The sequence below is a fragment of the Camelus bactrianus genome, chromosome 7 (assembly GCF_048773025.1).
Source record: "Camelus bactrianus isolate YW-2024 breed Bactrian camel chromosome 7, ASM4877302v1, whole genome shotgun sequence".
Taxonomy (NCBI): Eukaryota; Metazoa; Chordata; class Mammalia; order Artiodactyla; family Camelidae; genus Camelus; species Camelus bactrianus.
This window is the reverse complement of record NC_133545.1, coordinates 39,710,708-39,733,120: the sequence shown is the minus strand read 5'-3', so window position 1 is coordinate 39,733,120 and position 22,413 is coordinate 39,710,708. Positions and strand designations below refer to the sequence as shown.

Below are 22,413 nucleotides of genomic sequence, written 5' to 3'. Positions count from 1 at the left end.
CTAACTTAAAAAAAAAAAAAACCAAAACACTATACAAATTTTGAATAGTTAATTTTTGATTATATACAACAACAGAAAGGTACTTTTAGACATTTAAAGACTCAGGAGACATTCCCATTGGACCTGTCTAAAAATTTTAGCCAAAGTGCTTCCACTGACAGAAAAATTCAATCAATATTAAAAACTCTGAATGAGGAAAATATGTTAACAATGTGCAATAAAACTAGTAGGTCATAGTGTTAATTAAAAATAATTGTTAAGCTAGATATAAAACTTGATTCAATTACTGAAATAATATTAAAGGATAAATTAATAATAAAATAGCAATTTACTTAAAATTTACTTAGAAACACCTAGTTTGAAAATCTTATATTATTTCAATAAAAACTGAGTAATGGAGGAAATTTAAGAAAATTAATAAACTTCTCAGCATTTGCAAAGAAGTATCATTATATAGTATTTCATATTTATATTGATAGAGACATAATTCAATGAAAATATAAAGTTATTTTCTAGTAAAATAAAAATAAGATGTAATTAAAAACCATAAACAAAGTTAAAAGGTATATGACAAACAAACTGGACAGAGGTAGGGCAGAAATTGAAAGACAGTTTGTCAACTGAAGAATTACTATCCTTGATACATAAAGAGTTGTATGAATCAGTAATAAAAATATAAACATCCTAATAAAAAAATGAAGGAGGAAAATATAGGGAAACAGGCACTCTCACTATACTTCTACTGGGAGAGCACATTGGTTAAAAAAAAAAAAAAACTTTCCAGAAAGAAATTTGATAATATACATCAAGAGCTTTATAATTTTTCACCTATTTCGACAGAAGAATTCCACATCTAGAAATTTACCCTAGATGAATAATTAGAGGTAGGCTCAAAGACTTCTGAACTTATATGTTCCTAACAATGTTATATACAGTAATGAAGAACTGGAAACTAAAATGCTCAGTAAGAGGATGGGTTTGACGATGATATTACATACAATGTAGCCACTTAAACCACATTTTCTAAGAATATTCAATATCAGAATAAAATCTTCAAAATTGAAATAGAAAAGGAAAATACAGTATTACACTACGGTCCCAATTTAAGTGGAAAATTTTACTTAGAAATATGTATAGCAAATCAAATTTAAAAGAATTACATCAGTGACAATGAGTGTGTATATGTCCATGTATGACTGAAAAATTGTGCTGAACACTGGAATTTGACACAACATTGTAAAATGATTATAAATCAATAAAAAATGTTAAAAAAAAGAATTACATCAGAATTTCAACGATAGTTATATTTGGCTGGAGAATTTATGAGTGATTTTTATTTTCTTCTTTATATATTTTGTTTACATTTCAGGATTGTAACCTAAACATGTATCATACTTACACCAGAAAAAAAATGTTTAAAAAGTATTAAAGACTGAATAGAAACTGATCAAAGTTGATCAGTCTTGGCAATTGTTAAACCTACACATCTTTGTTTGGGAATAGTGGTTCTCAGCTCTAAGAGATGTAAAAAAATACACTGATTTAATCTTTCCTAACAACCATGTGTCCTGGCCTAGCTAGCTCTGTAAATCAGGTTGGTTAATAAAATCAAGACTTTAGATCCAATTCCATTTCTGATCAATTTAATAACAACATATATTCAAGTGCCCCATGCAGGGCAGCCTTTCTTGAAATTAGGGTTTTCTGGTAAAAAAGAATAATGAGCAAAACAGCCTGGGATAGTCTAGTACAAACCAATCACCAAAGGAAAAACAGATGCAAACTGAATTTCTTAACACCAGTCAATCAGCCAACATCACTTCTGAGAGAACTGAAAATGTTACAAAATATTAGTTGACCACCACCTTCTTAACTTTACATTCCAACCTATAACTTTCTTTGCCAATTTTTTAAAATAACAGCTACCCCTTATCAGGCATTAACCATATGCAGGCTCTGCTCTCAGTGCTTTTATATATATAATTTCTGTCCTTTGCATCAACTGTGTGATGTGTATTATCATCCCCCACAGGGAATGTTCTCAAAGAATTTACCTGAATTTGTCAAAGAGCACAGGGCAAGTAGGGAGTCAATCCTCCCTTTCCCCAACTAATCCCCTGATAAAACACACAAAACCCAGGGTACGTGCCATTGTCCACCCCTTTTTCCTATTCCTCCACTTCTAAATGCAACACCTCCTTCAGAGCTCAACCCCAGGCATCCTTCAGGTCCCAGCTACAATGTGCCCCAAACACCCGGACCAGAGTTATGGACAAGTTAGCTGAAGTCTCTATCTGTTAGCATACCTCACATATTTAAAAATTTATTAGTGCTTATTTTTCTGTCCTTTTTAAAGGGCCAGTTTTCCCTTGGAAAAGAAACTGTCTAATGCTCCCCCTAGGTGATCAGTTTCAGAAGCTAATTTTAGTAAGCCAGATAACTGCAAAGACATTATTTTGAAGTACCCCTTTAAATTGTGTGTTGTCAGGAGCTGGATTTTCAAGTGTGATGAGTGTAATTGATTATAAGAGAGTGCTTCTTCTGAGATGATGCAGTAGCTGCCACTGCTGCTTGCAATGCCTGCCAACAGGGAGGATTTAAACGTTTAAAGCATCCGGACAGACTAGGAGAGGCTGCACTTAGAATATGGAAGAGATGTTGCCTCCCTCCATAGTGCAGGATGCAACATCTGTCCCGAAATGGTAAGGGCCCAATTACGCCTCTAAAAAGTGCATAAATATAAACCCTTTGCCCAACTCAACATGAGCAGCCACTTGGACTGGGTTTTGTGGACAAGTCACAATGTTGGCCTTTGAAAAACTCCAACAGTGAGGTCCTGTCTCTCCCACACTAGAAGCAGCCTCTTGATGTATAAGGACGAAGACTGCAGAACGTGCTGCACCTGCTGCTCCCACCCTTCTTCTCATTTGTGCAGATACTGGGTGGATAAAAGTGTGCAGTGCTGTGCCTGGGGATACAACTCTCCTTGCTTGTTATGAGGGGCTGAGGCTCAGGGCCGGCAGGTGCTGGTGACAAGTTCAAGGCCCCTATTGAACTCCTATTCTTACTTTGAAAGAAACTGTGTCCTCCTCCCCCAGAGACTGCAAACTTTGAGGACAAAGATGTCTGTTATTCAACTCTGTACGCTTGGCATGGAGCACGGAGACTGGCATACAGTAGGGACTTAGTAGATGTCAGCAAAAACTGACTTGTTGAAGGCTCATCTCCCCAAAACTCATTGGGATCAGCCTCCTCACTGAGCTCCAAGAGCCATCCACATCTGTCTCCCTCTGGAATCAGGCATCTCAGCTTCGTAAAACTTACCTGGGGTACGTGTTCCTACCTAGACGACAGTATGAGCATGTGGGACACACGGATCACACAGTACATGCTCTATGCACACAAATACACATATGAGCAAATGAATTTCAACTTTCAAAAAAAACACAGATTTCAGTCTTTTTTTGTTTATAGTACCAAGAATCATGACTTTTCTGTCTGTGAATTTCTGCTTATCCCCAGAAGGTCAGCCTGAGTAATGACTGAAGGGAAATGAGAACAGGAAAGGAAGATAAAAATGTGTAAAGGAGATTACAGCACCTTCTACCCCAATGTAATGGCCAAGGTGGCTACGGGCCAGGTGTTACTTAGTTAAAAGAAGGAATAAAGGCCTCATAAATGTGCCATGTGACATGAAAAGAGAACGACAAGGTGGCCTAGTAGGCACCAAGAAAGAATAAGACCCATCCTCATTTCAGGAAGAGGAGCTCGGGCATATAGCACAAAGGCCATCCTGCTGGGAGGCTTGGCGGTCAGCCTCACTCTATCATGTGTTGAGTGTTAGATATAATGAAGATCAAAAGATGGTCCATCCTAACATTCAGCAATCTGAATCTGTATCCTGAGTTTGCCCCTCATCTGCAACACCTATATATGAGGGGAAGCAATGCCTTGCTTGGTGAGTGGGTCTGAGTGGTTCGGACAGGTCTCCTGCAAGACTCCCCAACAGTGCGTTACCTTTGGGCACCTTGGCCCTCCATCTCTCCCGATTGATGTGCACCACCTCAGTCCAAGTGGCTTTAAAACTCTTATAGTCAACAGGGATGACAGAATTGTTGATCGGGGCACTTCCTTCTGAGCCAGAGCTCTTGACGCCTGATCGCTTTGCATCTGCCGAATTGATGCTGTTCAAACTGGAGGATGAAGAAAACCACACCAGAGAGAAGGGTTAGCCTTTAGAAAGGGATGGCAATAAGCAAGACTAAGAGAGGAGTGGTTAACACCCATCAAGTTATTGTGATGAAATTCCTGGGTCCTGAAACTTGTAATTCCTATTTTTCATATGCAACTGGTGGGAAATTATTCTCGGCAGGAAAAAAAAAAATCAAGCCTCATGAGTACTGATATTCCCCACAGTCCTCTTATTTCTTCTTTGTTGACTGATATCTTCTTTAGATCCCCCTCACGTGAATTTTCTGTCTTTGACTCTCTGGAATTAACTTATGTGAACCTGAACTCTACTTGGTTCCACAGTTCGCCCACCTGCCTCCACACCGACCACTTTTCCAAGTAACCCAGCCACGGGGTCCTCTTTCTCTCCAGGTCCACCTCCCCCTGGTACTCAAGAGCCTCTGATCCCAGGACCCCCAAAGCCAGAGCAAGGTGATTCCTTTACGCTCCTGGGGGAAGGTGAAGAGGCACAGACAGCTAGGACAGCGTGGGAGAGCGCCAGGCAGGAGGCCTGTTTTAAATATGAATGTCACTTTCAGTTTTAGCCATGGGTAACTTTAGAAAACACAGAAATGCATATAAATTATAACATAGGAAGCGCCATCCTTCTGGGAAACTATAAATTATCACACTTCCAGGGGGCTGGAGTGGCGACCTGACTCTATGCAAATCCACTGAATGGCAAGGCAAGCAAGGCCGATTCGATAAGCAGAGGAGGTCTGAGCCCAGTGCTTGCAGAGCCGGGGGGCTGTGGGACTCGGGCAGGGGGCGTCTGTCCCCCTCGTCAGCAGCCCTGACTGGGTCCATCCACCTTCAGCATCCCCGGGGTACTCTTGCCTTCCTTTCTGCTATTTATTCCTTCTCTAGCTCTCTTCTTCCCTTTTTCTTCTTCATTCAACTTCTCTCCTTTATGACAAAGCCCACGGTTCTGCATGGACGAGGAGGAGGGGGCAGCATTACCAGCAGTGGTACTACCGACCAGTAAAGACTGAGTGTTAGCTTTACTTGATCTGGCACTTCCTCTGTGCGGGGCCCTGTTACAAGGTAGATTAGAGAATTCATTTACTCCTCCCTGCAACCTATGAGTGTCATAATCCACATTTACTCAAATGGGGAGACTGAGGCAACTTGCCTGAGACGGCACAGCTAATAGGCAGTGGAGTCAGGATGTTTAACCCGGCAATCTGACTCCAGCGCCTGCACTCTTTAAGTCCTAATCTACGCTCAACATAATGATGTTGTGGCAGAAGGTGATTTAAAATTTCAGCTGTTTTCCCCTCTGCTTCATTTTCTTCCTGAACCTAGAGATAAGTCAGTTTCACTTCCTGTGATGACTCTGATCAGTGGTACTTTTTTTCTGGAGTATCGGGAGCAAGGACTCTGTAGGCACAGCAAGTCAAGTGCAGTGATTGGTGCTGTCATGAACAAAGGCACCAAAACAGAGAAAGGGGGGTGGTGGTGGTGGTGGTACTGGAACCTGCTGGTCATGACCTGGACCTTGGCCAGCTTGGAGAGGACAGAGAGTACAACTTCGACTCCTCTGAGAATAAGAAGAGGCAGGCGTATCTCTTATAAAAAGGAGGTAGGGTGAACGTAAGTATGACGTGCCACTCTCTTCCCTTCCAAAAGAAAAATTCTATCTTTAGGGACAGGCCACCCTGACCCCTCAGCCTTCAAGCTTTGGCACTGACCTTGAACGCCTCTGTCCTGTCCCGCCAGTTTGAGAGGTTTCATCAATTAGTGGACTCACAATCTTTTCTGTCATGTCCGTGAGCACAGTGAAGGTGGGTTCCACAATGAAATCAATGAAACCTGAAGAGAAACAGCGAAGCTTCAGAGAAACTACATATTAACTTGGGCCTCTTCCATATTTTCCCCATGCAAACTGATGAGTTGGATCTTTCTTTTAAAACTCATAGAGCGCCAGATCAGGTTAGGAGAGAATAAGCTGATCTTAATCATTCATTATATCCCTTGTTTTGAATATCATGAGTCAGTTCCATTTCTCCTACGTAACTTTCCTATGACTTTTTAGTAGAGCGTTCAATAAAGTGCTTAAAAAATGCAAATTCAACATCCACTATGTAAAAAACACTGTGATCAGTGCTGCATAAAGGACCAAGATGTGTAACACAACCTGCCTGCCCTTGGAGGTTTATAGGAGAAATTAAATGAGCAAAGAAATGGAAAGGACCAAAGGAGAAGCTCAAATAAAGGCCCCCGGGAAGGCAAAGGAGGGAGGATATTCTCCCTCCCACTGAGAGGGCTACAAACAGCATTGTGGAGGTTGGATGTTTGAGCTGAGCCCTATAGCCATTCATTCTAGGTAGAGGGGGTGAAATTATTTTGGAGTCAGAAAGGGAAAACCCAGAAGAACATAAATACAAAATAGAAACAGACTCATAGACATAGAATACAAACTTGTGGTTGCCAAGGAGGTGGGGGGTGGGAAGGGACAGACTGGGAGTTCAAAATTTGTAGCTACTGACAGGCATGTGCGGAACAGATAAACAAGATTATACTGTATAGCACAGGGAAATAATATACAAGATCTTGTGGTAGCTCACCGCAAAAAAAAATGTGACAATGAATATATGTATGTTCATGTATAACTGAAAAATTGTGCTCTACACTGGAATTTGACACAACATTGTAAAATGACTATAACTCAATAAAAAACTGTTAAAAAAAAAAAAAAGAAAGAAAGGGAAAACCCAGGAAGACAGGTCATTATCAGTGCACGAAGGTTCCTAAGTACCAGGCTAAAGGTTTAGGACTTAGGCACTAGAAGCCCCTTGAGATGCTTGGGCAGCATTGTAATAAGATTTTTTTAAATGCAATTTGGGGAAATTAATCTGGCAAGATGGATGGGAAGGGAGAGAGCAATAAGGGATGAGGTTGGGAAAACTATTTTAGAAGCTATTGTAAAAGCTCAAAGTCACGGGAAGGAAGGTGGGATCCAGTGCCCTTTTAAGGAGGGAGTGTGGTGGAGGCACAGATACACGCACAGCAGGAGGCAGTCATGCCTCTAGGTGGGATCCGTCAGAGACTTCCAACAGGAGAGCAGAGAGAAGAGGGACAATGAGGGAGAGTGTGGCTGGGGAGAAAGATGGTGGGCTCAGTCTTAGACCTGCTGACTTGGGGTACCAGGGACACATCTGGATGGAAGAGGGTCAACAGATTTGGAAGAAACGGGGTTGGAAACTGGAAGAGGGGTCAGATCTGGAACTGTATCTTTGAGAGTTCGCCATGCTAGAGAGAGTTGATGTTGGGCTAGAGTGATTATCTCGACAGCTCAAAAATGCCCAAGTGTTCTGTGACACATCAGGAGAAAATATATGATCCGGAACTAATGGTGGTGACTCATTACACAGCCACATGAAAGCTGGAAGGAAACTAAAGGCCAGCCAAAGGAAATACGGTGTTTGGAAATGTACAAATGCTTATTTAGTTCTCACAATGACTAAAGAGGAAGTGATACTGGCATTTAATGCCCAGCAGTGAAGGGTGCTAAAAATTCTGTAACATAATTGGCAAAACAAGAACCATCCCAAACAAATACCTATAGCATCCTGATAAGGAAATACTGATAGCCAAATTTGAATTGTAGTTAATTGCAGTATAATTTTAAGCTTAAACTGAAGTGTCTGATGACAGTATTTTCATATTTTCTTCTCATAAGTTAAATTCATTCCACATGTCCAAATCCAGACTAGCTCATCAGGCTTTCCCTCCAACCCTTGAAAGTGGGACCATGGACCAACCACTTAATCTAGCTTGTGGGCTGTACTTTAGCCTTGCATCCCGCTGAAGCCTTACTGTTTTATATGCCACCTCCTTCCAGCAGAGCCCCTGCACTGCCTTAGTCCGAACAGTCAACATCTCCTCCCTGTAATCCTGCAGGAGGTACCAGCTAGTGCCCTTGCCTCTAGTCTTCCGCAAAAGCCTCCGATTAATCCTCCACAGTACTGACAGAGAAATCTTTCTTAGGCAGGGATTGGCCAACTTTCTGTAAAGGGCCAGAGAGCAAATTATTTTAGGTTTTGTGGACCATATTGACAAAAACTCCTTAACTCTGCCACAATAGTGCAATAGCAATCATAAACAATACGCAAATGAATGAGCTTAGCTGTGTTGTAATAAAACTTTATTCACAAGACTAAGCAGTGGGCTAGATTTGGCCCACAGGCTATGGTTAGCTGACTCTTATTCTGAAGCATCAATTTACATAGTTTTAACCTTCCTTAAAATTCTTTAGATATGCCCTCATTTCCTACAGGAAAGTATAAGCACATGCTATTCTTAATGCAATATATAATCTGGGCCTAATTTTCTCTCCAAACTTGTCCCTCACTGCAGTCTACTCCCTATTCACTGCTCTAGACATAAGAATTGGTAATTAATTCCTTGACCATACCAGACTACTTCAAATTTCCCTGTTTAGTATATGCTGATCCCTTGTCTGCAATGGCCTTCCATCCATCCCTATTTACCTCTAACACATATCACCATTTGCCTAGGCACTGCCTACTTATCTCCTTGAACTCAACTCAAATATTACCTCTCAGCAAGTCTGTCTGGGTCTAATGGCTTACACACTCTCTTCTGTACCATGTATAATCTCTACCTTAGCAGTGTAACACTGATAGATTTTGCTTTCTTAACATCTTGCCTACCACTCAATACTAGTTCAATGTCTTTGGGAACAGGTACCATGTATAATTTATCTTTGTTTTTTAATAACATCTGTTATAGTGCCTAGCAGTGCCTACCACCTAACAGGAACTCAATACATTATTATGAAAAAAATGAGTAAGTACTCAAAACACAAGTAGGAAAAAATCAATAAATCTTTGTTGAATCTATTTTTTGAATGATTTCAGACTTTTCCAAGGTGGAATCACTGATGACAATTTAAGTATGGCATTGGTACCCTCTCTCATAGTTGAAGATTTTTGTAATGCACATATATTATGATTACTAGCAATGCAAAAGTTATCTTTACAAAAAGAAAAAAAAGGGTGCTAAAATTTTTTTTAAATGGGGAAAGGAAGGAAGAACAGAAATATTTTAAAAGAGCTGTTTCTGGAAGCAAGGTTATCCAGGAAATGGTGCTGTCTTGGAAACAGGGCTAGAGGAAGTACTGAGGAGACTTCCAGTATTGCATGCAGAACAGAGGGGCTGAAAATGAATGGGTTTCTCACTACTAATTCTTGTCATTGCCTTAGAAAGTTGAAGCCTCTCTTTCTTTTGGCAGGGAATGATGGAGACAGCACAGTCTCACTGTCTAATCCTCCCAGGAACCAGCCACACTTCAGGGAGAAGATGGGGAGAGTGGCTCCATCAACCCAACCAGCCAAAGCCATCATGAGCACAGAACAGCAGAATGGAGCCAGGTTCCCACCCAGAGTCACTGGGAGCATCTGAGTGTACTTCCAGACACCCCTCTCTGGTTTTTCTTTCCATCCAAAGGGCTGGCAAACACGTACCTACTTGTGACTGGGCAACCATGGTCGACTTCCGGTCACACAGAGGAGAAAAAGGCAGCCCCAGCTCTGCTTCTCTATCACCCTAGAAAAACAGGAGGGCAGAGTAAATTAAGAACAGCCGACTGAACCACCCAGATTTCATCTCACAATTTCAGCTGCTATGAAGGCCATTGGTCTTTACTTTAATTGTTACAATTACACTATGTAATAAGTCCTTACGGACCCTGCTTCTCTGCATAAAAGACACCAAGAGGCTGAAATCTGCTTGGGTCCAATCATTCCATCCAACTGCAAAGGCACATGCTGTTGTATAGAAAGCCTCATCAGGCAGCAATAGGTTCCCCGAGGAAAGCAAGAAAAGCAACATGCCCTGTGGCCTACAGCCAGCACTGCAGTCAGATTTCCTGTGTGTTCTTGAGTTGTCCAGTGCCAACCTGCAGCCTTTCTTGAGCCAGCCACCCGCTCCCAGCTGTGGGCAGTGTCCAGGACACAAATTCTAATGGACCTATTTGGATTCACACTCCTGGTACTGCCTAAAGCCACATACAACTGGAGTATGTGCTTCTGGGGTCTTCACTGCTGGGCTCAGTCCATAATAAAAAAGGGATCAAAAAAGAAAAAGCCAACTAAATAGTTTTTTGTGTTTATCAAGTTAGACAATAATAAAACATGATTCTCTGGCCAGTATGTTCTCAATCTCACTACAAAGCATCACTAAAATAAGCCAGTGCTATGCAGAGTCTAAATAATGATGGAGATGATTTTTAAGAAGTGTTCTGAACCAGAGCTCAGTACTCAGACACACACCTAGAGGAAAGGGAAAACGCATCCCCCTTCCTAGAGCAGCGAAGTTGTGCTGATTCATTTTCCTAGAAAAGAGTCTGCTCAGGATAATGGCTACTGACTTGGGCTGGAGTCTAGCCTTGCTCCCACAACCTGTGTGACCATCAGAAGTTTATGTTCCCTCTCTACATTTCGGTTTTATGATCTATAAAATGTGGGATAATAATCCCTTCCTCAGAGTTACAATGAGGATTAAATGAGAAAATGTATGTAAATAAGTAAAAAGGACAATTATTGTTTCCCAGTAGGTATTTCTAATACTTAAGTGATGATCTGAGAAACATTCAGTGAGCTTGTTACATCTACTACTCTCTGATCATAATAAACATCACCAATGAACTAATAATAAATAAAAAGTAATAACAATCTGGTTCAACAACTAGGCCTAGTTCAAAAACTGGATGCCTTTTCTTTCTAAAGCATGTTACCAAAGAGAAAGGATGCTAGTTCACATGCACAATTAAGATCAACTGAAAAGAAGGAAAAGGAATGGGCGTCTGAGGAAGCTGAACAGGAGGAGGGGTCACAATGGGCGCTGGGGACATCCAAGGGCCTCAGGAACAGCTCTGAAGTGGCTTACTTCCTTCTGTACCTTTTCCTGTATGGACACCACATGGGACACAATGGCTCCTGTTTCCGAGTATGTCTTGCTGAGGGCCACTCCATCTCTCATGTGACATGATAAAAATAATCCCCAAGCTAATTCTGTCGGGCAGTATGATAAGAAGAAAGAGCATTTATAATGTGAAATTGTACTTGTATAGATGGTTTAGTGGGATAGCTCAGCTAACACAAATAAAACCCATCCTTACTCCCTATGAAGTAGGGATACAAGTGGTTTTGTTGGTGCATTTTAATGGGGGTGGTTTAGAAGAAGAGGCTGTGAACACTAATCATTTGACTGATAAGACGTATGCATTAATTTGGATTTTATTACTGAAAAAGTGCATATTAAGCAACTTTTTATCCCATGGACTTGCCCATACTCACAACTGCACACCACTTACATCTTTTGGATTTAATTAATCTGAGAGTAGATTCAGCTACTAAAAGTCACTGAGATCCCTTTATAGGACAGCTATATTTATAAACTGGAAAAAATGCAGAAAGTAACATGGAAGAAAGTACTTCTACAAGTGAATCCAACTTGACTGAAACAATATTGTATGACTCCATCACTGTTGGCCCTTGTAAAATTATTCATACATTTTCCTCTTTATTAAAGAGGTCGATATTTTCAAAAAAAAAAAAAAGGCAAAAGTCTCAGTTGGCACAAAGGATTTTTTTTCAACTAACTCATTTTTTTCTTCCAGAACAGTGCAGAAAAATAAATAACTATTATTCTTATGGTAGGGGGTTAAGATTGTTGACTGATAAAGACATGTAGTTGATCTACAAAAGGAACACTATGAATGTTCGTTGAATGAATGAAAAGATGAACTTGGTTAGAAACACTCAAGTTCCTTTGGCCACTTGGACACTGATGACAAGCAAGCTGGGGGAGCAGTTAAGCAGTTAGCTTTTCACAAACCACCCCTTTCCATTTCCTGTCCACACAGCTAAACTACATTTCCCAGAATTTCCGCCAGTTTGTGCTAGATAACAAAACAAAAGGAGAGGGGATGTATCTCCACCCCAGTTCTGGCATATAAGATCTCCTGTGCCAACTCCTCTACGTTCTCCCCTTTTGCTGCCTTGATCCAGATAAGCACCATGGAAGTCACGTAGATGGTAGAGTCTGGGTCTAAAAGCACTATTGTAAACCACCCACTGATTAAGAAACACTTGTCTGTATTTTACACGAGTGAGTGATAAAATTCCACTTTATGTGTACTGTTAGGCATTTTGGGGTTTGTCCGTTACAGCAGCTATCTGTAAGCAGCAAACCAAGTAAGAGAAACAAAGGTTCTTTGTGTACTGGCAGTTCACAGGGCAGAAGGCATCCCTCAGTGCAAGAGCTTCAAAAGACCATTAGGTGCATCTCAAGTGATTTCTAGGTAGAGTGAAGAAAAAGTTCTTGATTAAGAAGGCAACAAAAGCATCAGACAAAATGCAGCAATGTACACCCCTTTTCCTAGGGGAAGAGGTTACAAAGGTGAGGTATAAGAAAATTACTGTGATTTTGGACTTAAGATAGTATAGTAAAGACATCTTTGCCTTTCCTTTTCAGAATTTATCCTCTCAAACAGGAGATGGAAAAAACAGAAACACAAATACTAGGAGAAATGTGCAATCTCAAATCAAAACTATATGAGGAATGGAGGCCAAACGCTGTGACTATCTGAGAGGGGTCAGGTAAGATCCCCAGAGAAGAGGCCAGTGGCCACAGATCTCAGATAAAGCTTGACGAATATCGGTCTCTAAAGTTCACTCAGCTAGGAAAAATACCTTGCATCCATCACATGGGAAACCAGAATAGTCAGCAGGCGCTGATGCGGGGAGCTACTCTGAACCCTATTTAGCTCCAAGAATAGTAGAGAAGAAAGTTGAATGAGAAACACACAGGCATGGCAAGAGAGTGGGTAGATGGCAGAGACTGAATTGTGAGCAGTCCTACAACTGTTGCCCATTGTTGGCTGGGAAGAAATAAAGACTAACACACACACACACACACACACACTCCCCACATCACAGAAGCCTTGTAATAAACCATGGAGAATCCCTGCTAGCTTAGAATAGTACTGTCCCAGTTTCTTCCTGGCACATATCGCCTACAAATAACTGGTCTAAAAATGATGCATTTCACTCAAAGATGACAAACAATAATAAAGTGAAAAAGAAGGAGGGGAAGGAAGAGGAGGAGGCACTACCACCACTACAAGGAGTGAAAAGATACCTCACACAAAAAAAGGGAAAAAAAAGAATACAAGAACAGAAAAATAAAAATAACAGATAGGAATGCTCACCAGAAAAAAAAGTGCCATGACCAAACATATTGCCATGATCTGAAAGAAGTTTCTGAAATCATCAAGAACAAAGGCCCAGGAAAAATATGGAAAAGAGAAACAGAACCATCACATAAATGAAGAATGCACTGCAAACAGCACAAAGGAGAGCTGTTCTTGATAAAAACACGTGAAGGGACATGGAGTTCAGGAATGAAAAAAAATACCACTGACAAGAGTTTAAAAACATTGAAAGGAAAACACTACATATGGAAGAAAAGCAAAGAGGCAATATGTGAATAATTGCTTTTCCTAAAGAAGAGAACTAAACAAATGGAAAAGGAAATCATTCAATATTTAATCAATGTAACTTGAGTTTATACAGAAAAAAGAGCATGCCAGGTCCCAAGAAAAGCTATTATAGAACGATCATTATTGAAATATATCCTAGTAATGTCTCTGGGCTTCAAAGGTAAAGAAATGATCCTTAGGGCACAGCAAAAGATGTTTATCACCTAGACATGGAAATAAGTCTAGCGTAGCCTCCAACCTCTCTATAGCGATATTCACAGGTGGGGTGGAAGGCATTTGAACAAAATCTAAAACGGACCTTGGGGAAAGAAAGTTTAATCCCAAAACTGTCTTACTCAAGCAAACTGGGACCCAAGTATAACAGCAGCAGAAAAACTTGCAAACACACAGGAAAATGTGGTTTTTAGCACTTCTAGAAGAAACCACTCGAGGAACAACTCTCACCAACTAAAGATGAACGGATCAACCACAAAGTGCCGGCACTGAGTAGAGCCAAGAAAAGAACAATCGGAGAATTACGCCTTCACCAAATTTGTTTACTTTCCACCTTTCTGGGTCACATCGTTTGGGGTATGTTTTTTGTAAACAGGATATAGCACCTGAGATAGAATGCACATTTAGAAAGTATGGACAATTTAGACCACCACTGGAAAATGACATAAACAAATACCTCCATCTGAAGCAACTCTTGGGTAAAAGAGAAATCAAAACCAAAATTATAGAATATTTAGAAAAGAATGACTGTAGACACACTGCATATCAGAACCTACGTGATTCACGATAAGAAAAACTCCTAGCCTTGTATTTTCTAATATCAAACAGGCAAAATAAAAATAAATGTATTGAGCATCCAACTTAGGGAGTTAGCAAAAGAAGAAAATAAACTCAAGCAGAAGAAATGAATTAATAAAAATGAAAACAGCAACTGACATCATAAAATAAAAAAGAAATAATCAAACAATCAAACAATTAGCTAATTTCAGAGAGAAGGAAAAATAACACTGATAATGAAATAAGAAATAAAAATGGGGAAATAGCCACAAACTCAGTAGAAATTAAAAGAAATGTAGGAGATGTTTGCAAAATATAAAAACATACAGCAATACTAAAGAAATGAATCTCAAAAGTTTTACAAGATGCATTTACCAAAAGGGGCAAACTTATACTTTTTTAAACTCAATATATATTTAAAAGGACCTGAGGCAGTGGCTTGGATTTTATAAAATAAGGTTATAAAACTGAAGATGTAACTTAAACTTTTAGCAAAGCAATAGAAGGTCTGATCTATTGGCACTGAGGCTATGCTCTTATTCTGAAATATAACCCAACTTCAAAATGTAATTTTTTCAAAGACTCTACAGTCCCATTGAGATTTCCCATTTGAACTGTCCAACTTAAAATCTATTGTTAAGAGCTGAGGCAACATTTCTCCTACATGGGTTACTTACCATGGCTTATGGCATTTGGATTAAAATATTAACTCAATAAAAATAATCATAATTACTAAAAAAATAGTTCCAGTCCAGTGAGCTAACATTCCATTCCCAACTGGAAAGAAATTCAATATGGTTATTTTCACATTGCCTCTGGTACATTTTCTTTCAATATAAGCTTATGTGTATGCAAACAGGTTTCTTTTAATGGGAAAAAATGTTCACATATTTAAGTAATTTCTCATATTCACTCTCTCACAATTAAAAAAAAAGGAATCACTTCAATATGTCAAACTTGTATGTGTTAGCTATGATTTACCTCTCTCTGGCTACTGATTAAATATCTAGCTATTGGGGGTGTCAGTACAAAAGCAATTATCAAAAAGAGCATATGATCAGGGGAGCAGATATCTAGAGAAAATTCTTTCATTAATATTAGAAAAATAACTTCTAAAAAAATGGCTCAAAATTAGCTCTCCATTAAGGATGAATCTGCAGAGTCATTCTTACATATGCAACACAGCCACACCTGTATACCTCTAGTTCCCCTCCCATCCTTGGGTTTCCCTTAAGAACTACTCTGTGAGGCCAAGCAACAACTATGCAAGGGGAAATAGCCACATGCTGAATACGGCACCTGCTGGTGTATTCACAGAACAGCTTAGGGGGGCACGCGTGTGTGCATGGGATAATGTGCACCCCTGGACAGAATGAAGGCAATGTAGAACATTTAATGCTGGAAGGATCCTTAGAAAAAAATCTGGTCCAACTTTCCTTTAAATTTCCACACCCTCAAAAAAACAAATCACAGATAAGACCACTGGGATTTGCAGATATTAACTACTATATATAAAATAGATAAACAACAAGGTCCTATTGTATAGCATAGGGAACTATATTCAATATCTTCTAATAGCTTTACAACAAAAAAGAACAGGAAAAGGATTATATATACACACATATAACTGAACCACTATGCTGTACACCAGAAACTAATACAACACTGTAAATCTACTATACTTCAATTAAAATAAATAAATGAATGAATGAATAAATACATAGATTTTTTTAAAGACCATTGGGAACTAGAAGAGTTTCATTAGTCTCAGACCACAAACCAGTTGGAATAAAAGGGCCTTCTGAACTTAAATACACTGTTAACTCTAATCCCACCTCATTGCCAGATGTTGTGTATAGCTCCAGAAGGGAAAAAAAAAAACAAAACACAGATATGCCTTCTATAATTTCTCCATTCAAACTAGAATCATAAGAAGGAGAGTGATCATAAGAGTACTCTGCTTCCAAATATCTGAGTGACCAGTGAAAGAGTATATCATGCATCAGTTTAGGGGACAAAGTTAAGACTGGTGTTAATAAACAGTGTTTCATGGAATCTCAGAGGTCTCTGAATCTGTACTGTAACCTCCCAAAGTAAATTAACAAGAATTAATGAATTAACTGTATTAACCTGAAATTAACTATAATTTAGGTCCCACAATCTACATATCATCTTGCCTTCAGCCTCAGGATCTCAGGTCCCGAAGCAGATATTTTATCGACAGCTCCTCTTGAGAAGAGCTTAGCACACGTGCCTGGGATTGAGAAGACAGCAGTCTTGGTGCTCTGCATTTATTTATCTTTCTATTTCTCTACTTCTGTGCACCTCTTTTTTTTTTTAATTTTAAAGCAATGTATATTCATTAAAGACTGTCTATTCTTGTAGAAAACACAACCCTGAGTCTTAGGATGCAGTAAGTTCAAATATAATTGGCATAGTAGAGTCTAGTGATTTCCTGACCCCAACTTGCTCCACCTGGTTTTGGAGTCTGACAACATGGGCTTGTCTGCTAGAAAGGAACAACCCAACCAATCACAGCAGAGAAGTGAGTTAAAGATTAACATCTTAACCCCACAGGGCAATGCCAAAGTGACTGTCATTTGGTCATTTCATTAGAAAAAAAAAGTAGGATTCCTCAGATGACATTTTGACAAAAGACTGCCACAAGGAAGTGCTTTTTTTCCCCCTAAACATAAATGCATAGGCTAGAAATACCGTAACGTTCTGAGAATCAGAATTTAGGTGAGATTCACGCATCACATAAACAGAAGGCAAAAAGAAAAAAAAAAAAAGCTGTGACCTCTCCCTCGAAAAAGATGATTGTAATTGCAACAGTCCTTCTCTCTGCATTGCTGAAATCTACAGTTCAGGAGGTATCCACTGGCGACAGCAGCGAGATGGGCACAGCAGCAACAGGGTACCTGTCTGAAGAACTCCTCCAGGAGCGACATCGTCCAGCGATGGTGGAGCTCCCAGGCTTTTGCTGGATGGCTAATGTCTGCTGTGTGTAACATCAGTGATAACGCTTTCGGCTTTTCAATTCTGTAAACCCAAAGGAACCAAACACATGATGACCAAACTTGCAGAACCTCTGTAAGAGTTTTTAAAAATCCCTATTTAAAAAAAAAAAATCTCTTCCATTCTCCCATCTCAAACTCAACTGCAGCTGAACTGGGAGAAAAGCATCATTTCATCCTACAGCTGGGATAACAGTCAGCGTGGTGCCCATGTCTATTGAACTGGACACCTCAAAAACTGACTCAAAACCATTTCTGGAATGGCTGCCATCACTCAAAAGACAACAAGAATCCAAAAATCATTGATTTTCATTTATTGCCTCTGCACTAAGTGGATCTTTGATAATTTCATTTCTGACAGGGAAATATTTTACATTCTAAATGGGGCAAATTATTACTGGTTCCATTATTTATTTCAACCCTGAGGAGAACATATCAGTGATAGGTACAATTTTCATGCTGTCTCCTCTAAGCATCATTATTTTATGAGGTCACTCAGAGATAAACTTTAAAGGTACAGTGACACGGACAAGCGCCAGGTCAACACCTCTAAAAACACAGGATGTCACAGGCCCACTCACGCTTCTGGCTGCTGCAGAGCGGTCTTCATAGCTTTGATTTGTTGGAAATGACAGGACATATCCGTGGCCATCACCATCTCAATTACCAAGGTCCGAAACTCCCTTTCAGGGACACCCCATGGAGAAAAAAGGATGGGAGGAAAAATGGAAAGTAAAAATTAGTTTACAATTTGCCACTTCTAATCAAAATCAGTTAATGAGTTGTGACATTTTGAATCTAACTTGAACCTTTTAGGTGAACTTTTTTATGAGGCATAAATGAAGGTTAAAGAGTAAGGAAATCACTTATTAGGAATATGCTATGTGGAATGCATATATCATTTGGAAAATTAACTCACAGGAAAAATTCCAGTGAAACTGAAAGTGTAGCAAAGCATTCCTTTCTCAACTGAATTCAAAGTTTTAAGAAAAAATCAATTTGAAATTAATCCTAGGAGGTGGACAGATAATCCATACTACACTTTGGGTCTAGGTATTCCACTTTTTAAATAGACTAGGTTCATGGAAAAATTGAAAAGATAGTACAGAGAGCTCCCCTATACCCTCTCTCCCCTGCAGTTTCCCTCACTAGTAACATCTTATATTAATGTGGCACATGTGTTACCACAGATGAACCAATATTGATATCTTATATTCACTCCAGCCCCTAGTTTACCTGAGGGCTCACTCATGCTGCACAGTTCTATAGGCTTTGACAAATGTATACTCTCATGTACCTACCAATGACAGTATTGGACAGAATAGTTTCAACACCCTAAAATCCCCTTGCTCCACCTATTCATTCCTCTTGCCCCTGAACCCCTGTCCAACACTGATCTTTTTACTGTCTCTAAGAACTTTATTGAATTAGAATTTGCACAGAACAAACTGCTTCCATATATGTTGCACAATTCAGTGAGTTTTAACAGTTGAGTAAACTTTTGGAAGTACCACCACATCATGGTTCGGAACATTCCATCACCCTCAAACCTCTTTGCAGCTCACCTCTCCCTCTATCCACAAGGCAATCTTTGATCTGCTTTATGCCTAGACAGTTTGCATTTCTGGTCATGTGTGTGTGTGTGCGTGTGTGCGTGTGTGCGTGTGCATGTGTGTGTACCTATACATATATTTATAACTAGAAAATGCAAACTAGAGAGGCATAAAGCAGATACATATGTGCATGTGTATATATACACATAGATACATAGTATGTATGTAGAGTGCATATGTGTGTGCACACCTGTATTAAACTAGACACTCGCTATACACACATACATGTACCTACGTACATTCACACACACATATAAAATACAAAATGTACTCTTTTGCTTCTGGCCTTTTTCACTCCTGCATAATGATTTGCAATTCATCCAAACAGTTGTTCATCAATAGCTCATTTATTTTTACTGCTGAATGGTATTTTATCACACGAAGACACCACAATTAATTTACCCATTCACCAGCTGATGGACATTTGGGTTATTTGATTCCAGTTTGGAGCTCTTATGAATAAAGCTATGAGTTTCATGCACAAGTAATTGTGTGGGTGTATGTTCATTTCTTTTGGATAAATACCTAGGAGTAGAACGGCTTGTTTTTAAGCCAGCTGAGTGTTTAACTTTACAAAAACTGCCTAACATTGTTCAAAGTAGTTGTATCACTTTACATCTGGACCATTGGTGTATGGTCCAAGGTACAGAAAGTTCCAGGTTTTCTGTATCTTTTGCCTACTCTTTGTAATGCCAGTATTTAATTTCAGCCACTTGAAGGGACACGTAGTCATATCTCACTGTGTTTTTCATTTGTATTTCTTTGATGACTAGCAATGTCAGGCATCTTATCATGTACTTATTGGCCATTTGTATATCTTTACTTAGGGAAATGTCTGTTTCAGACTCTTCTTTTTTTTAATGAACAGATGACTGATTTACAATATTATATTAGTTTCAAGTGTAAAACATGATTCAAAAAATTTATACATTATACTTCATTTAAAGCTGTTATAAAACACTGGCTATATTCTCTGTGTGGTACAATATCCCCTTGTAGCTTATTTATTTTATACATAGTAGCTTGTACCTCTTTCCTTGACCCTTCCCCTTTCCCCCTGGTAACCACTAGTTTGCTTCTGTATCTGTGAGTCTGTTTCTGTTTTGTCATATTCACTAGTTTGTTTTATTTTTTAGATTCCAGATATAAGTAATAGCATACAGTATTTGTCTTTCTCTGTCTGACTTATCTCACTAAACATAATACCCTCCAGGTCCATCCATGTTGTTGCAAATGGCAAAATTTCATTCTTTTTTATGACTGAGCAATACTGCACTGTATGTATATACCACTTCTTTTTCCATTCATTTGTTGATGGACTCTTCGGTTGCTTTCATGTCTTGCCTGTTGTGAATAATGCTGCTATGAACACTGGAGAGAATCTCTTTTTCTAATTAGTGTTTTCGTTTTCTTCGGATATTTAAACAGGAGTAGAATGCTGGATTATATGGTAGTTCTATTTTTAGTTTTCTGAGGAACTTCCATACTGTTTTCCACAGTGGCTTCATCAATTTACATTCCCACAGTGTACAAAGATACCCTTTTCTCCACATTCTTGCCAACATTTGTTATTTGTGGTCTTTTTGATGACAGCCATTCTGACAGGTGTGAGGTGCTCTCTCATTGTGGTTTTGACTTGCATTTCTCTGACGATTGGAGGTGTTGAGCATCTTCCCATGTGCTTGTTGGCCATCTGTATGTCTTCTCTGGAAAAAATGTCTATTCACGGACCTTGCCCTTTTGAAAACTGACTTGTCTGTGTTTTTACTGAGTTGTAAAAGTACACTATATAGTCTGGATACAAATCCTATGTAAGATATATGTGTTGTCAATAATTTCTCCCACTTACTGTCTTGCTTTTTTCAGTGCCTTTCAAAGAGCAAAAGTTTCAAATTTTAACACAATTTTTTTTAATGCTTCATGCTTTTTAGGGAGACCCTCAGCTACCCCAAAGACTTCATTTTCCTCTGGAAGTCTTACCATTTTGCTCTTTTACATTCAGGTCTGTGATCAATTTTGAGGTAATTCTGAGTATACTGTAAGGTAAGGGTCAAAGTTTTTTTATATGTGTATGGATATGCATTCGTCCCAACATTGTTTGATGAAAAGCTTTTCCTTTCCCGATTGAATGTCTTGGTCATCAATGACTTTTGTCATCAATCAATGATAAGTCAGTTTCTGAACTCAGTTCTGTTCCATGGATCTGTATGTACGTCTACGCTTTCGCTAATTAAACTGTCTTAATTACTGTAAGCTTTATAGTATGCCTTGAAATCAGGTAGTGTGGATCCTATAAACTTGTTCTTCTTTAAAATTGCTTTGTTTGCATTTCTACATAAATCTGAGATATATGTGTTCAATAAATCTTATACATTTGTATACCATGACCTTGCAAGATACATGATTAGTTCTAGTAGCTGCTTACAAATTCTTAGGATATTCCACTTACAGAATCAGGTCATCTGTTAATACAGACATCTTAACAGTGCAGATGATGGTAAGATCAGGCATTCTTATCTTGTTCTCAACCTTAGGGAAAAGCATTCAGTTTTTCACTATTAAAGCACCATAGCAGCGATAGGCTTTTCACAGGTGCCTTTTATCAACTTGAGGAAATTTGCTCTAACTTGCTGAGAATTTTTACCATGCCTCAGTGTTGAATTTTGTCAAACACTTTTTATGCATCTATTGAAATGACCATATGCTTTTCTATTTTTTAACATGGTGAATTATTTTTAATTGAGCTTTAAATGCTGAGCTAACCTTGCATTCCCAGAATAAACCCTATGTATTAGTCAGGATTCTCCCGAGAAACAGAACCAAGAGGACAGGTATATATAGAAAGAGATTTATTTTAAGGAATTGGCTTATGTGATTATGGAGGCTGACAAGTTCCAAGATGAGTCGGCAAGTCACATTTTCCTGCTCTCTGTGCTGTTATTTAGATTGTCACCGAATTTAAATTTCCCCTTATTTGGCAATCTCTTTTCTGGCGTTCTAATTCACTTGCTAGCAGCTCTGAATTCCCACCTGGTTTCTCTAGCCAGAAATGCAGTGTTTTGCTGGATCACTCAATTTTACAACTTGTTTTGATCAGAGGTAGTATTCAGATTATTCACAACTAGTCCTTCACAAATACCCACCGATAAGAATGCAGAGTTAATGATAAACAGTCAGGATGGTTGCACTGGTGAACATCAGTGTGTTCCAGTGTGGTCTGTGGCAATGATTCTGGGTTTAGATACTGCCTCAA

The 22,413-nt window shown here is 39.1% G+C and overlaps 1 protein-coding gene across 11 annotated transcripts in view; it reads right to left on the bottom strand.

The window, feature by feature from the left end:
• PDE1C (phosphodiesterase 1C) overlaps nucleotides 1–22,413 on the bottom strand; it is a 437,096-nt gene that overhangs the window by 58,533 nt on the left and 356,150 nt on the right. For all 11 annotated transcript variants that reach the window (XM_074367275.1, XM_074367272.1, XM_074367270.1 and 8 more), the window contains 5 exons: nucleotides 18,129–18,230; nucleotides 17,452–17,572; nucleotides 9,720–9,801; nucleotides 5,922–6,042; nucleotides 4,018–4,193 (listed from right to left, as the gene is read on the bottom strand). In XM_074367275.1, the coding sequence (XP_074223376.1) occupies nucleotides 4,018–4,193; nucleotides 5,922–6,042; nucleotides 9,720–9,801; nucleotides 17,452–17,572; nucleotides 18,129–18,230 (602 nt within the window). The remainder of the gene's footprint in view (nucleotides 1–4,017; nucleotides 4,194–5,921; nucleotides 6,043–9,719; nucleotides 9,802–17,451; nucleotides 17,573–18,128; nucleotides 18,231–22,413) is intronic.